Source organism: Solanum stenotomum, chromosome 2 (genome assembly GCF_019186545.1).
Source record: "Solanum stenotomum isolate F172 chromosome 2, ASM1918654v1, whole genome shotgun sequence".
In the NCBI taxonomy this organism is placed as follows: domain Eukaryota; kingdom Viridiplantae; phylum Streptophyta; class Magnoliopsida; order Solanales; family Solanaceae; genus Solanum; species Solanum stenotomum.
In genome coordinates, this window is record NC_064283.1 from 72,331,598 (window position 1) to 72,347,322 (window position 15,725).

Here is a 15,725-nt window from a genome sequence, read left to right on the forward strand (position 1 = left end):
TGATCAATGACTTCGTCTTCCCACACATCATCTAAAACAATGAGACATCTACCTCCTTTCTTGATATAACCACCTATTGCCTTAGCCAATGTGTCCACATCATCATTGAGATGATCTTCTATGTTTTTTTTGAAGAATTTAAGAATCCTAAGATAAATATCCTTTGCTTTGCATTCCTTACCGACGTAAACCCAAACAATGCTGTAAAATTCATATGTAAGCTTAGAATCATTATAGATTTTTCTTGCCAGTGTAGTTTTTCCAAGTCCGGGCATCCCCACCACTGGGATAATATCGACACTGTCCATCGGTCCTTCAACAAGTCGCTGGATCACTGTGTTAGCTTCTTTATCAAACCCGACCACTGCATCATTCTCCAAAGAAGGACCCTTTTAAACATGTATATGAATCACATCAGAAAACAGAATGGCTTATCTTCACAAGTTATACATCTAAAGTAAGTCACATTTTGAAAGTGACTCATATATATCGCTACTATTACACAAATGACTCACATATACTCTTTTACACTAATGAAAGTGAGAAAAATTAAGTTTGAATCAAAAAAATTATCCATGTAGTGGTATAATTGATTATTCCCACACTTTTTTTTTTTTTTTGATTCAATACTAATTTGAATTTATTATGTTGATGGTAAAATTTATTTATATATTATATATCAAACCTAATTATTAGAAAAAAGGTTTGATATACTTCTCATAGCTCATATATATCCTTACTATTACACAAATTGCTCACATATACCATTTTTCTCTAAAGGAAGCAAAAAAGTTTATTTTGCTTTTTGAAAAAAAAATATATTTAAAAATAATTCATGTAGGAGTATTTTTGAGCCTTTTGCACATGTATTTTTTTTACTTCTTTGATTCAATGGATAATTTAAATTTATTATTTTAATGATCAAATTTATTTTTTCTAATTTTGTTATAAAATTTATTATAAATACCCTTTTGTTTTACTAATACAAAAAATAAATTAAAATATAATAGCAAAAAAAATATTTTTAAATTTTAATATAGCCACAAAAATATTAGTTTTAGAAAAAATCTTACTTTTTCTCTTTTTCCATTCACACTTATTTCTTATTATATTTCTTATATTTTTACATTAAAAAATAAAAGAAAAAAGAAAATAAAAATAAAAACTCAAATAATGATAATCAACCAAGTCAAAAAATATATTTTGAAAAAAGATCATATATATCCCTACATGAATTTTTACAAAGTTAAAAAAATAATAATTAAAGTTATATTTTTACTTCCGTATATGAAAATGATGTGTGTGAGCCCTTTATTGAAAACACTTATTAATTTGAGTGAATTATTACTTTAGTCTCTCAATTATTACAGTCTTAAAACACATCTCTACTTGATTAAGTAATTTAAAAACACATACTACATGGCATCCACCCCCACACACACATATATATATATGAAATTTTCTAATGATATGACACACATAAATATATATATAATAAAAGAAAACATTTAAATAATTAAATGCTACTGAAGAGAAGATGAACTTTTTTTAAAAGTAATTTGTTTTCGTACCTTACGCCCTACCCCGCACCCCAACCCCACCTCTCACCCCCCCTCCCCAATTTTCTTAAAGTTTTTAAAAAACTATTCTTATGCCACCTCACTGTCTAGCCCAACTTCCCCCACCCCCACCCCTAAAAAAAATATTCTTACTCCCTCCTTTCCATGTGGTACTTTTCAGATTTCGAAATTTAAATAAGTCTATTTTTAATCGTAAATTTTTTATAAATCTTTTAAACATTTTGAATTATCAATTATTGTGACTTATAATACTTTTTACGTAGTTTACAAATATATAAATTTCACAAAAAAGGAAAAGTGTCACATGAATCGAATTATCCCAATTTCACACCCCTTACCCCTTCCCCCATCCAAAAAAAATAAATTCAAATATCAAATTTTGACTCTAGGCCACACAGTAGTTGTTAACAAGAAGTTTGAATTATACCTGAGTTACTTCCTCTTTTTTATGGTGCTCAATAACAGGGGTGGCCTGAAGTGCTTGATTGCTGCTACGAAGTTCTTTGACTTGATCATTTATTCCTTTAATCTCAGCAGCAAGATTCCTAACTTTAACCAGATGATATGGCCAATCGACCACCCTTCTTATCGTATTTTTACCTTGATGCAGCTTCGCTTGAACCAGAAATTTATCAATTGCATCTTCAGCTCTGTGCACAGTTTTATGTATTTCTATCACCAAAACTTTCCACTGCTCACTATTCGTGTTTCCAAATTTTGCAGCATCATCTAAAAATGCTTTGAGTTGTTGAGCAATTTTGAGTAGATTTTCCAATTCTCCCTTTGCATCTCCGATTAGCTTCACATTTTCGTTTATTAGCTGCAACAAATTCTCTACCAGAAAATTCACCACTGCATCTGCCATATCTCCTTTCAATTGGTTATTACAAATCTAACAAGATTTTTTTTTCTTTTTTTTCAACTATTAGATTGTAATGACATCTTCACATCACCACAGCTGTTATATATATATAAAAATAATGTTATTTTAAGTAGACCCAACCATTTTTTTAAGTCTTTGTTTTGTATTCTTATTTAAAAAAATGTAAGTTGACTTGACGTTTTAGTTAGGTCTTTGTTTTGTATTCTTATTTTAAATGCAAATAGGCAGGGACAGACCCATGTGCAATGCACGAGCACCCATTAATTCCGAAGTAAATTCATATATTTATACATAATTATTTCTAAAATAGTTATATCAAGTATTAGCCTCCAATGAATGAAAAGTTTGTTGGGTGCTTTGGTTTGGAATTGTAACGTTTTCTTGTTTTGATCCAATACAGATTCTTTATGTATTTATTTTATATTTCATTTAAAATTTTGTAATTCCTCGTGATGAAAAATTGCTCACTTTTTGTTTTTACTTGAGAAATTTTGGTTGATTAAGAAATCTCACATGGTTAATTTACTTTTTTCTTAGAAATGGAGAGTTTTTAACTATAATATTTAGTTGAACACTTCTACAATTATATTACTATGTCGTTTATGGTAGATTTATGTTTTAAAAGCAAGCAAGCACCCATAAGCTTAAAATCTTGGATCCGTCACTACTGAATAGGGGTTTACAAGTCAAACAGTTGAGTAAAATCAAACTCACGAACCAAGTCAAGTCGAAGGAAAAAAAACGCAACTTGTGGTTTGGTTTAGTTGGTTTAGCATTGAAGAAAAATCGACTATTAGTTTGGTTTGGTTTGGTTTGGTATTAACAGGTAAAAAAGTCAAGTTTCTCTATCTCCACTAGATAGTGATAAAGTTTACGTACACACTATATTCCAATCCTATTTAGTGGAATTTCACTAAATATATAATTGTTGTTTTGTTAATATATTTTAAATTAGTTTATAATTTTCATACTTAGATATATTATTTCAAATTTGAGATCGTAAATATATTATTTTGTATTCAAAATCGAAAGTTACAATCTACTTCATAAATATTTTATTCACTCGAAAGTTCATGACTGTATCTGCCATATCTCCTTTTAATTGCTTACAACTATGATACTAGTATTTTTTTTGGTTTTTCAACTAGTAGCTAGCAATGAGATCTTCACATCACCAAAGGTGTGTATAAATAATGTAGTGGAATATGTTGTACGGCTCTGTTTGATAATGTGAAATGAAATTATAATAAGAAATCATATGAAATGAAAGTTAAAATTTTATTTAGATATACAATTTGAATTTTTATACACTATCACAAAGTTATTCTAAAAAAATATACTCCAATATTTATTTATTGAACTTTAGTTCAGTAAAAAAAAAAGTAAAATTGAACTTGAATTGTAGTGTACTACTTTTTAATAAAATGAAACATGATCAATATCATTAATAGGCATAATACATATATTGGACCTTAAACTTGGCTTCAAATTTTAACTTTGACCTCCAACTTTCATAGTGCACAAACAAGCACTTTAACTATCCAACCTTTTAATAAATAAACATGCGATTTTTGGAGCCAAGAGCGTGAAATGCAAACGCTGCCACGTGTATTAGTGAGCCACTCAATGGCTGCCAACTAATTAAACACTTTACACGTGCATTTTTGAACTAAAAAAAAAAATTTAATCAAGGATATAGTTGTCATTTCAGCATTTTTTTTACTGTTGTAGGCCTCAAAAATCACTCCTACTCGCGCAAAAAACGTGCACATCACGCGTTTTGTCAGGTAAGACACGCGTGTTTATTTATTAAAAGGTTGGATAGTTAAAGTGTCTGTTTGTGCACTATGAAAGTTGGAGGTCAAAGTTAAAATTTGAAGTCAAGTTTAAGGTCCAATATATGTATTATCCCTCATTAATAACTATATCATCATGTTCATATTCTCTGAATATTTCATAACTTTTGGTATTCACACAAAAAAAAAATACAGGTATAAAATGGTGAAATTTTCTTTTAAAAAATATAAACTTGTGCGTTAATTTTTGTATTTAAAAAAAATATGAAATTCGCAATTAATTTTTTTTAAAAAAATTAGAATTTCACCGTTTGATTTGAAATCACGAAATAAAATCATTTATCCAAATACTAATTTTAAATCACGAAATAAAATTATATGTCCAAACGCTTAATAAGTTGACCGACTCTTTTAAAAGTCTTTGTTCTTTTTTTTAATAGCGATGAGTCTTCACATCGTCATGTCCTTTTTTATTCAAACTCATAAATGTCTACACATGCCAACACATGTCCTTTCCTTTAACTAATAAGAGTTGTGGTGGAGTAATAAATATTTTTTTATTCTTAATCAAATGTCACATATTCTAGTCCTTCTAAATAGAAAGTCACACTTGTAAGAGAGTATTTTATCCCTTAATATAAAAAAAAAAAAATCGACGATCAAGCTCTAATATGAAAACCGTACATTATGTGGAAATCAAAAAATAAAAAATAAAAAAAAATACACATGTCATTTCCTTTTCTACTCTTGACTCATTGCCAAAATAATGGATTCCAAGTAGATATTTTAAAACATGTGAATAGGTTGAGAAATGAGTTTATTGCAGTTGGTGAAGTTTGATATTTATATTTGGCACGATATATAAATATGGTCTTTAACATGGTTTTATTTTATATTGGTCTTCTAATTTTGAGTGTTCTCAAGTAGACACTTGTATATAGTTAAACAAATAAATATATACATCATATTAGTGTGACAGATTCATAAATTCTATATCATGGATACTTAATTATTTTTAGTTTTAAAATTGCTATATAGAGTAGGTGCTTAGTTAATATATTTGAATGAATTATCAGATATTGTACACAAATAATAATGTTCATCACAAAAAGCAATGGGTGCTTAAGCACCCAAAGTCCATAACCTACATCCGCCGTTGCGTTCTAAGTACGTGGCACCTATATGGTAATTTGCATTATACGTGGTGTCCTACGTGTATTATGCAACATATAAGTTATGTGTCTACTTACTCAACTTTATACAAGTAAATAATTACATATAAGTATATAGTTAATACATAAGTACTGAATATCATACCGAAGTATATAGTTACATAAATAACATTATTTATTTCTACTTTCTTTTGAATATACATTTTTACATGTGTAATGTGTTGCTATGATTCAATTGAGACATTTTTTAAATTGTCAAAATCATAGTACTCTATTATATGAGTATATATTAGTCAAAAATTAACAAATCATAATTAATAATTTATCATACCGCAAAATATCAAAATCGAAGTTCAAAATAGTGAACCATACCATTCAAGAAATATTTTTACTGTCAATGGGAAACCAAAAAAAAGTTGGAGTTATTAAATGGATGGTTCTTGAATATTAAAATATAAAAGTTGACGAAGTCTTAGTCCTCGCTATATATTAAAAAATAGTGAAAATAAGAATTGAATTTAAAATTATGATATAAAATTATATGAGATAAAGTTGAAGTTTTATTTAAATATGTAATTTGGATTTTTATACACTATCACAAAGTTATTCTAAAAATAAAATTGAATCTGAGTTGTAGTGTACTACTTTTTTAATAAAATTGAACATGATCAATATCATTAGTAACTATATCATCATGTTTATATTCCTTGAATATTTCATCACTTCTTTGGTATTCTTGAAAAAAAAAAGAGATATAAAATGGTGGAATTTTCTTTAATATTTGTTTTTAAAAAATATGAAATCATGATATAAAATTCTCAAAATAATTTTTTAAAGAAAATTGGAATTTCAGCTCATGATTTGAAATCATGACATAAAATTATTTATTAAAATAATAATTTTTAAATCACGNTTTTAAAAAATATGAAATCATGATATAAAATTCTCAAAATAATTTTTTAAAGAAAATTGGAATTTCAGCTCATGATTTGAAATCACGACATAAAATTATTTATTCAAATAATAATTTTTAAATCACGAGATAAAACTATATGTCCAAATGCTTAAAGTTGACCTAGTTTTTTAGGCATAATACATAAACATGACATTTAACTTATCTTTAGCGGACAACTATGACCTCCAACTTTGAGTGCGCACAAGTAGACACTTAAACTTTTATAAAATTGAACAAGTAGACAAATGTGTTCTACATGGCATAATACATGTAGGATGCCACGTAGGACACAAAATAACCATGTATGGTGCCATGTAGAACGAATATATTGTTCAATTTTATACAAGTTTAAGTGCCTACTTGTGCACACCCTAAGTTAAAAGTCATAATTATCAGCTGACGTCAAGTTAAGAGTCATGTTTATGTATTATGCTTTTTTTTAAGTCTTTGTTTTTTTTTTAATAGCGATAATTCTTCCTTTTGATTCATACTCATAAATGTCTACACACAACCGCAAACACATGTCCTATCCTTTCGCCAATAAGGATTGTGGTGGAGTGATAAGTACTCCTTCATTCTTAGTCAATGATCTCGAATTCGAGTCCCTCTAGATAGAGAGTCACCTTTGTTAGGAAATATTTTGTCCCTCAACATATAATTTTTGGCATAAATTAAGATTTAATCAAGTTTTAATATGAAAATCGTAGACTTTGTGAGAAACCAAAAATATAAAAATACACATGTCCTTTCCTTTTCTACTCAGCCTAAAAAATGTCCCCTCTAAATAGTGTCATTGGACGCATAGCCAAAATAATGGATTCCAAGTAGATATTTTAAGGGATACTGCATAAGTACTTTCTAAATTATGACCGAAATTTTAGAAACACATCTTAATTAAACTAAGGTTCTATTACTCTCCAAATTTTATTTTATTTTTGTAATTTCATACACCTTTTCTCATATGGCACATTAATTCATGACTCCACATAAATGAGGCGCGTGAAAGAATTTGTGCCTCATTCCATATTTTAAGGAGTAACATGTGATTGGGTTGAAATATGAGTTTATTGTAGTTGGTGAAGATATGATGTTTGTAATAACTTTATATATATATATATATATATATATATATATATAAAGTTATTGTTGACCTAGTCTTTGTCGAAGTCTTAGTCCTCGCTATATATTAAAATAGTGGCAGCAGGAGTACTTTTTTGTTTGATTTGCTCCTAAATTGATAATTTTCAGTTACATTTCATATTTAAATATATATAATTAGATGTATCTATTTAGTAGATATTTGAGATATATTTATTTGGACACCTTGAGTATATGTATTTTGGTATCAAAATATGGCAAAAACTATAATAGAGCTAATGAGATTTGTGTAATTAGCCTCTAAGCTAATGAGATTTGTATTATTATATATATAAGGCATAATACATAAACATGACCCTTAACTTGGCTTCAACGGACAATTATGCCCTCCAACTTTGAGTGTGCAGAAGTAGGCACTTCAACTTCTATGAAATTGAATAAGTAGACACACGTGTCCTACATGACATAATACACATAGGACGCCACGTAGGACACAAATTTGTCATGCAGGATGCATGCCATGTAAGATGAAATGTGTCTATTTGTTCAATTTTATACAAGTTTAAGTGTCTACTTGTGCACACCAAAGTTAAAGGTCATAATTGTCAGCTAACGTCAAGTTAAGGGTCATGTTTATGTATTATGCCTATATATAAATATAAAGTTTTGATCGAGTCACCAAGTGCATGGCACCCTCTCTCTTACACATAGACCGCCCTTGGCTCTATTAGAAATTACCACGAGCTTCACATTTTAAAAAAAAATTGGCAACAAATACGAATTTTAATTCAATATCATTGTTCATTTTGTGACTAAGAAAATCACTGAAATCAATTTTTCGAACTTAAAAAAGATCATCTTAAAAAATTAGCTAAAGATCAATTCAATTTATAACCAAATAGTAATTTTTAAAATTTTCTTTTTTTCTGTCCAAAGGACTTATAATATTGGGAACATTGTATGAAATAGCAAACTATTAATTCAAATTAAATGTTATAGCCATAGTTTATTTTAATTGTAATTCGCAGCAAACATCCCATTTTTCTGCCATCTGATTCGGTATACAATTAGCCATTTTATAGGAAAAATGCATAAGTACCCCCCCAGCCTATGCCCGAAATTCCAGAGACACACCTAACCTTTACTANCCCCCCCCCCCCCCGAACTTAATTTATCCATAATATTCTACCCCTTTTCGGCCTACGTGGCACTATCCTCGAAAAAAATGTCAACATGCGCTGGGCCCACAAGACAGTGTCACGTAGGCTAAAAAGGGGTAGAATATTACATATAAAATAAGTTCGGGGGGGGGGTAGGACCTTAGTAAATGTTAGGTGTGTCTCTGGGATTTCGGGCATAGGCTGGGGGGGTACTTATGCATTTTCCCCATTTTATATATTTCGGTATAAAATGTATAAAATGTGTTTATGTTTGTATAAAGCGAGAGAAAAGCGTATATATAAATACAAATACATATATTTTCGTCCTATACACTTATAATTGTACAAATACAAATCTTATTTTACAACTTACAATGTATAAATGAATTTATACAAAACTGAACAATTTGTATAAAATTGGATGTTTGTAGCGAATTATACAAATCAAAAGCTCCATAGCAAACATAAAATTTGCTATAGAGCGCAATTATGACAACTATAATTTTAACATATAACTATGATTTTTATGTTTGCTATATGTGAAAGTTGCTCTATAATATTTCGTTGCTTTGCACTTTTATTTATATTCTTCTTCCAAGACTTAAAAGTGATTTTGTTGGAGCATCTCTAGTTGTTGGTAATCCTAATCATATCGAATCCCTTTTTCTTCAATCATATCCTTTAGAGGTCCCTTATATCACTAGTGAAGGAAAATATCACTTGGGGACAATAATTGAGTCATCGATTGTTTAAGTGATTTCTCAATTTTTGAGTAATATATCATATAGAATAAAGTTGGGAAAATGCATAAGTACCCCCAGCCTATGCCCGAAATCCCAGAGACACACATAACCTTTACTAAGGTCCTATTACCCCCCCAACTTAATTTATTTATAATATTCTACCCCTTTAAGGCCTACGTGGCACTATCCTTGAAAGAATTGTCAACATGTGCTGGGCCCACAAGATAGTGCCACGTAGGCCAAATAGGGGTAGAATATTACATATAAAATAAGTTCGGAGGGGTAATAGGACCTTAGTAAAGGTTAGGCGTGTCTCTGGGATTTCGAGCATAGGTTGGGGGGATACTTATGCATTTTCCCAATAAAGTTAATATTCTTTTCGTACCAATTTATGTGACATCTTTTAATCATAATTTTGTTTATATCTTTTAAGTCCTTCCTATCTAAGGTCATTTTCTGTTGTTCTTATAGTTAGCTGAAGTTGCATATTCTATGTAATCATCTCCCCTAGTTCTTCGGCCTATAACTACCTCCTATCTCAATCTCTCACACCTTCTTAGTAGTGACGTATCCTTATACTTCCTCTTTACATATATAAAACATCTTAGGCTCATTTTTCTCATCTTTTCCTTGTCCCATATAACTAAATTTGTTCTTAATTTATGTATACACATTCATCTAAGCATCTTCATCTTCTGAACGTGGATATTCTTGACTAAGCAATATTTTGTCTCATACAATAGTGTTGGTCTAATCATCACAGGTTAGCCTCTTTTTCACTCACCCCACTATAATATGGTGTGTGACATTATCGTCAATTTTCTCATCTCTTTGGATTATGAATTCAAGACACTTTAAGCTTTCTCTTATTGATATGAATAGTGCATCGATCTTCATATTTCACCTCCGCATTATATGTTCGTCACTGATCTTCTATTTCACGTACTTCCTACTAACCTGAAACTTTTAGATTTTAGGATCTTTTTCCAAACTTCTTGTCACGCCCCGAGTCTACATCCTGGACGTGATCGACACTCGGAGACCATTGTTGTTCCCAAGCGAACCCTTGGCCTGGCTACTTAACTCAGCGGAAGACTTAACTCAACACAATATAAGATCATAAACAACTTAAATGATAATAAACTGGCCAAAATAGCACTTAAGTCATTAAACAACATCTGAAGGATAAAGAAAGACATCTGCACTAATAGTTGTCTGACTGTCTATGAAGCCTCTAAAATACTGAGATGGATATTGGGACAAACCCCACAATATCCTAATAAATGAAAGACTGAAAGCAAATAAAAGAGTCCTCTTGAATGCAAGGAGGCTCACCACTGACTCTGGGCTGCTCAATTGGATCAACGAGGCGCTGAATGTTGATCATGGTTACCTGAATCTCCATCATAAGACGATGCAGGCCAACTGGCATCAGTACATTGAATTTACGAGTATGCGAGTTGGAATGCTAAGCAATATAGGCTAGAAAGAAATTTGAAAGAAACTGAATAACTTACCTGGCTCAACTCAACTCAACCTGATTGACTCATTTCAATATAAAGCAATTTAAAACAAATGCAATATAAAGAAAAACTGGTTTAAAACATGGTATAAACTATGTGTGTATGCAAAGATACAATAAATCTGAGATGTATGTAGAAATATAAATGAACTGATGTATATAAAAATACAATAACTGTTGTAGGAGTTTCTCTAACCGACAACGATCACATAAGAGCTATAGTGATGATACATCGATCAACCTCACGCTGCCAGAGCATCCTATACCCGGCCAAAGGTATAGAACTTGAACTGCCTAATGGATCCACTAGTCTAATTTGAAAAGGATTCATCTAAAAAGTATTAACCTCTTCTACCTATGATTGCTACATGGTTCTATGGGGGCTATGAGTTCTTTGAACGCTCTCCCAATTCGGTGCTCAATACTACTCCCAAAAAATGTATTGGCTCTTATATTTTTAAAACATATTTCTTTCTGCTGATTTGAGATAATTGCTCAAAAACTTAGCTCAAAGGCAATCTTGAAAATCTCAGTTTCCTCTCTTGCTTCATTTAGAAAGCGATTACTCTTTTCTGAAAACTAGCCCGAAGGCTCTTTGGAAATCTCAGTTTCCAATCTTGTTTAAATGTGAAAACATTTCTTTAAAACTTCTTTGGGAATACATAGTCCCCATATACCTCTTTGAAGAAAAAAACTTCAAACCATAGCTTTACTCTTGCTTAACTTCAAAACATAGGTCTTAAAACAACGTTAAAACATTGTTAAAGACCTTTGAAAACTTTAAGAAACTTTGCTTTGACTTGCTTCTTAACTTCTAGACTTGACTCTTAACTTCTTTGACTTTGAACTTAATTTTCCTTGAATTGAATTATGGATTCAAGGTTCATCATGTTTATGGATGATTTCGTGATCTTTAGATGTACTTTAGAGTGTTGGAATCGACTAGGAAACATAGGTACATCACTTGGAAACAAGTACGAGAAGGTGGGGGAAGAATGGGGAGAACTGGCGTCCCTGGCGCTCCGAGAGGCGCGTGGTGCCAGCCCTCAAACGTCAGAGAGACTGCTGGGGTACGCTGGCTGGCGCGTCGCCCCAAGGGGTGGACTTCAGAGTCCCTTTTGGGGCGCGCTGGCTGGCGCGGTGCCCCACCCCCTTCCCTTCCCCAGGTTTTGACGATTTTTCTTCTCCGATTTTCAACTCTAAATCCTCCTAACTTCAATGGTTCTTTCCCCAAACACTTAGGATCATTAGTACCCTCCATACCCAATAGATTTAACTCGAAAAACAACCTGGAAACATGAATCAAATCAATACTAGGCATTCAACCTTCAACCAACAAGAATTCAACAATGTTCTTCAAGAACTTCATTTTCTTAACATTCAAACAACTCCAATCTTTGCTGAATTGAACAAGTTGGTGTGTGGGTGAACTAACCCAACACGAAAATATCTCATATACCTTAATAGGGATCACCCCCGACGAATTCCACTCCAAACGCTTGACGTTCTTGGCGAAATCTTGGCTTTTCTCCCTTTTTTTCTTCCTTTCTCTTTTCTCCAAGCCCTAAGCGTAAATTCTAATTTTCTAAACTGAATAAAGTCTGGTTTACCCCAATTAATCTCCTAAAAACGAATTAGAGTAATTAGGTAAGGAAAAAACTGAATCGCCCTTCAAAAATCCGGATTAGACAATTCCGTATTCCAACAGCCCAACTTCCAAAGGACATAACTCACTCATATGATGTCTAAATCGCACAACATTGGCGGCGTTGGAAAGATCTTTCCAAGGGTTTTCCAACCATATCCAGATATGCTCCTAACTCACCCTGAGCTAGGATTTATGGTCGTTTGAAAAAGGCCAAAACTCACTTTCTTAACTTAGAAAAATTTCCAAATTTCCTTGTTCTTTCTAAAAATCAATATTTTCATATTTTAAACGCTTTATAGTCGTTTCTAGGTGCGAGATGTTACACTTCTAACTTATCATTAACTCCTACGTGCATCTCATAGATCAAACTAAAAGTCGATCTCCACTATTATAACCGTATCACAATCAGAAAGTGTTCCAACAAATTTTAGCTACATTATACATGTCCTTAAAAACTCTTACTCAATTAATTTTAACTAAATTTATATCCAAATTCCAACTAAAGGTTTGGGCTCGTAATTTGGTAGTTAGATAAGAAATATGTTATTTATTTTCGTATAATTTATACAACACTTGATAGATAAGTTATTCATGTATATAATTAATACAACACTTGGTTGACAATTTAGATATCCACATAAATAATATATATATAAGTTATGAGAATGTTCGTATTATTTTATATACAATAAAAAATGTAATAATTAATACATGTATAACTAATACATAAATAACTAATCTTTGCCAAACTAATATCTACATAAAATAATACATAATCCACTCATAACTATTCTCTACATTACTTATACCTAATAACTCTAATCAGCTACCAAACAATCATTAAGATGTAGAAATATTACTTGGTTTAGCCATTTAGAAACTTTGGATTATCATACATGTATAATTTACGATTATCACAAAGTGTCTTGTCCTATTGGGTCAACTAATACAAACAATAGAGACAGTCCACAGAAAAATATAAATATATATACATATCGAAATTGCAAAGAAACTACCTTAACATCGAAAAGCCGTCACCCACTAGACTAATGGTATCCATGAAACTAATTTCCACATTGTTGAGGACATAATATATCCATTCAACTTTACTATTTAGAGTTTGATATATTTTCCATTATAAAAATAATTTATATATTATTTTTATTCTAACAAAATGTAACGAAAGTGGAAAAAAATAACTTTAAATTAATTTTATTAATCATATTTTAAAAAAATATGAATTTATTTCATCGTTTCCACACGTGAATTTGTTTTTACTTTTTTTTTTGTTTACCTAATTTATGTAACAATAAAAAATAAAGGGAAAAACTCAAATATTACATCAGTTAAAAGTTTAGTTCATCTATGTTATTTCTATTTGTCATGTCATTATTTGTATAACTGATAACAATTTCGATTTTGCAAAATCATTTTTTACATGTGGTAAATTATGATTCAACCTCATCATTAATGAAATCTTCTTTTTTAAAAGGGAAAATGCTCAAATATGTCATCAAACTTTGAGAAAAGACTCATATTTATGTCATTTCAGTCAATAAATTAAATACCATATTTGATTATTTTCTTAAAAAATATATGTGATCTACTTTTATAACAAGAATATATTATTGAAAAAAATTCGTAAATAGCTATTAAAATAAATTTAATTAGGCTTATAGCTATATATAATTTGCTAATTATGATTCGTAGTTACGCGTTAGAGAGAGGAGAGAGGAGAGCGATGCTGAGAGAGGGAGGAGAGAGGCGAGCGATATTGGGAGAGGGAGGAGAGTGAAGATAGGCAAATTGTATATGTATATATGTCAAATTGTATATGTATATCTGTCAGATAATTGTATATATGTAATTGGTTACATATATATTTGTATATCTGGTGAGAGAGATTGGGGAGGAGAGAGACGAATGAGATTGAGAGAGGGAGGAGAGAGGGCATAAAGTGAAAGAGAGGTGAATTGTTTTTGTATATCTGTCATATAATTTTGTGTGTATATGTATAATTTGTATTTGTATATGTATAAGAGAGGAGAGAGGAGAGAAGCAAGAGAGAGGAAGAGAGGAGAAAGGTGCACGTAATTATAGTTAAAATTAAGCTACAAGTGGTAATTAATGAAAACTATAACTATGTCAGCTAATTAACTTGTATATGTTTGCTTATCCACGTAATTTTCCATATATTATATCATACCTTTTAGAATTATTTTTTTTATTTTTCACCCGAATATCTGGAGCCCACATTGGAGTTCAGACTAAATTCAAAACGCACACTGAAGGACCTATTCGAGAGTGATGCTCGAACAAAATAGAATAACCACAAAGACTAGTTAAACAATTCAGTCAACTATAAAAAAAAAAAAATCCTTTTCCGCATATTGCACTTTATATACTGAAAACCTGAACAGCTCATCGCCATTAGCTGAATAAAAAAAAAACTTGTTCTCTTTAAAATTATCCTCTGGTAGAGTGCTCCGGCCCTGGGTGGCCGTGAGAATCAACCCAAGAGACTCTTATCTGTGATGATAGGTGATGATCACGAAGGAGGTCATTTTCCGGGGGAAGTGAGTTCTCNAAGGAGCAGATGATGAATTCAATAATTTATTGGAAGAAGTTCAACGCCTAAAAGCGTTCCTTGACGATGCTTCGAAATACCACAGCGATAGCAAACAATGGGATCAATTGGTTAAAGATATTCAAAAAACAGTACATAAAGCTGAAGATGTAATTGATAAATTTCTGGTTCAATCGAAACAGCATCGAGAAAAGGGTAAAGTTGGAAGATTTTTTGATAAAGTGAATCATATCGGTATTGTTAGGGATCTTGCAACTGAGATTAAAGGGATTCATGATAAGGTGAAAAAGCTTCGAGAAAATAATCAACAAGCTTTTCAGCCTAGACCAGTTCTTGAGCTCCCTAAAAAAGGTGTCCAGGAACAGGTATTGTTTACTTTCAATTCAATGAGTTAGTTTTATTTAATGCGGAATTTAAGAAAAGACTTATGAACTTGTAGTCTAAAACAAATAGTAGTACATATTTGTGTAGCTATAAATCTATTTGAGATTAACTAAAAAGAAAAGTAAATTATATAAATTGGGACAGAAAAAATATGTTAGTGTGTCTTGACACAATTCATATGATTATATTATTTGTAT

At 30.8% G+C, this 15,725-nt stretch overlaps 3 protein-coding genes across 3 annotated transcripts in view; 1 reads left to right on the forward strand and 2 right to left on the reverse strand.

The window, feature by feature from the left end:
- Nucleotides 1–2,514, reverse strand: part of LOC125854279 (putative late blight resistance protein homolog R1B-23) — a 70,295-nt gene extending 67,781 nt beyond the window's left edge. Inside the window, exon 1 of the mRNA XM_049533776.1 lies at nucleotides 2,008–2,514. Coding sequence (XP_049389733.1) covers nucleotides 2,008–2,445 — 438 coding nt within the window. The 5' untranslated portion in view covers nucleotides 2,446–2,514. The remainder of the gene's footprint in view (nucleotides 1–2,007) is intronic.
- Nucleotides 1–15,725, reverse strand: part of LOC125854278 (putative late blight resistance protein homolog R1B-23) — a 154,632-nt gene that overhangs the window by 106,590 nt on the left and 32,317 nt on the right. The gene's annotated exons all lie outside the window — the stretch shown is intronic.
- Nucleotides 11,905–15,725, forward strand: part of LOC125856277 (putative late blight resistance protein homolog R1B-23) — a 107,614-nt gene continuing 103,793 nt past the window's right edge. The window contains exons 1-2 of the mRNA XM_049535795.1: nucleotides 11,905–12,130; nucleotides 15,139–15,509. Of these exons, the coding sequence (XP_049391752.1) occupies nucleotides 11,905–12,130; nucleotides 15,139–15,509 (597 nt within the window). The remainder of the gene's footprint in view (nucleotides 12,131–15,138; nucleotides 15,510–15,725) is intronic.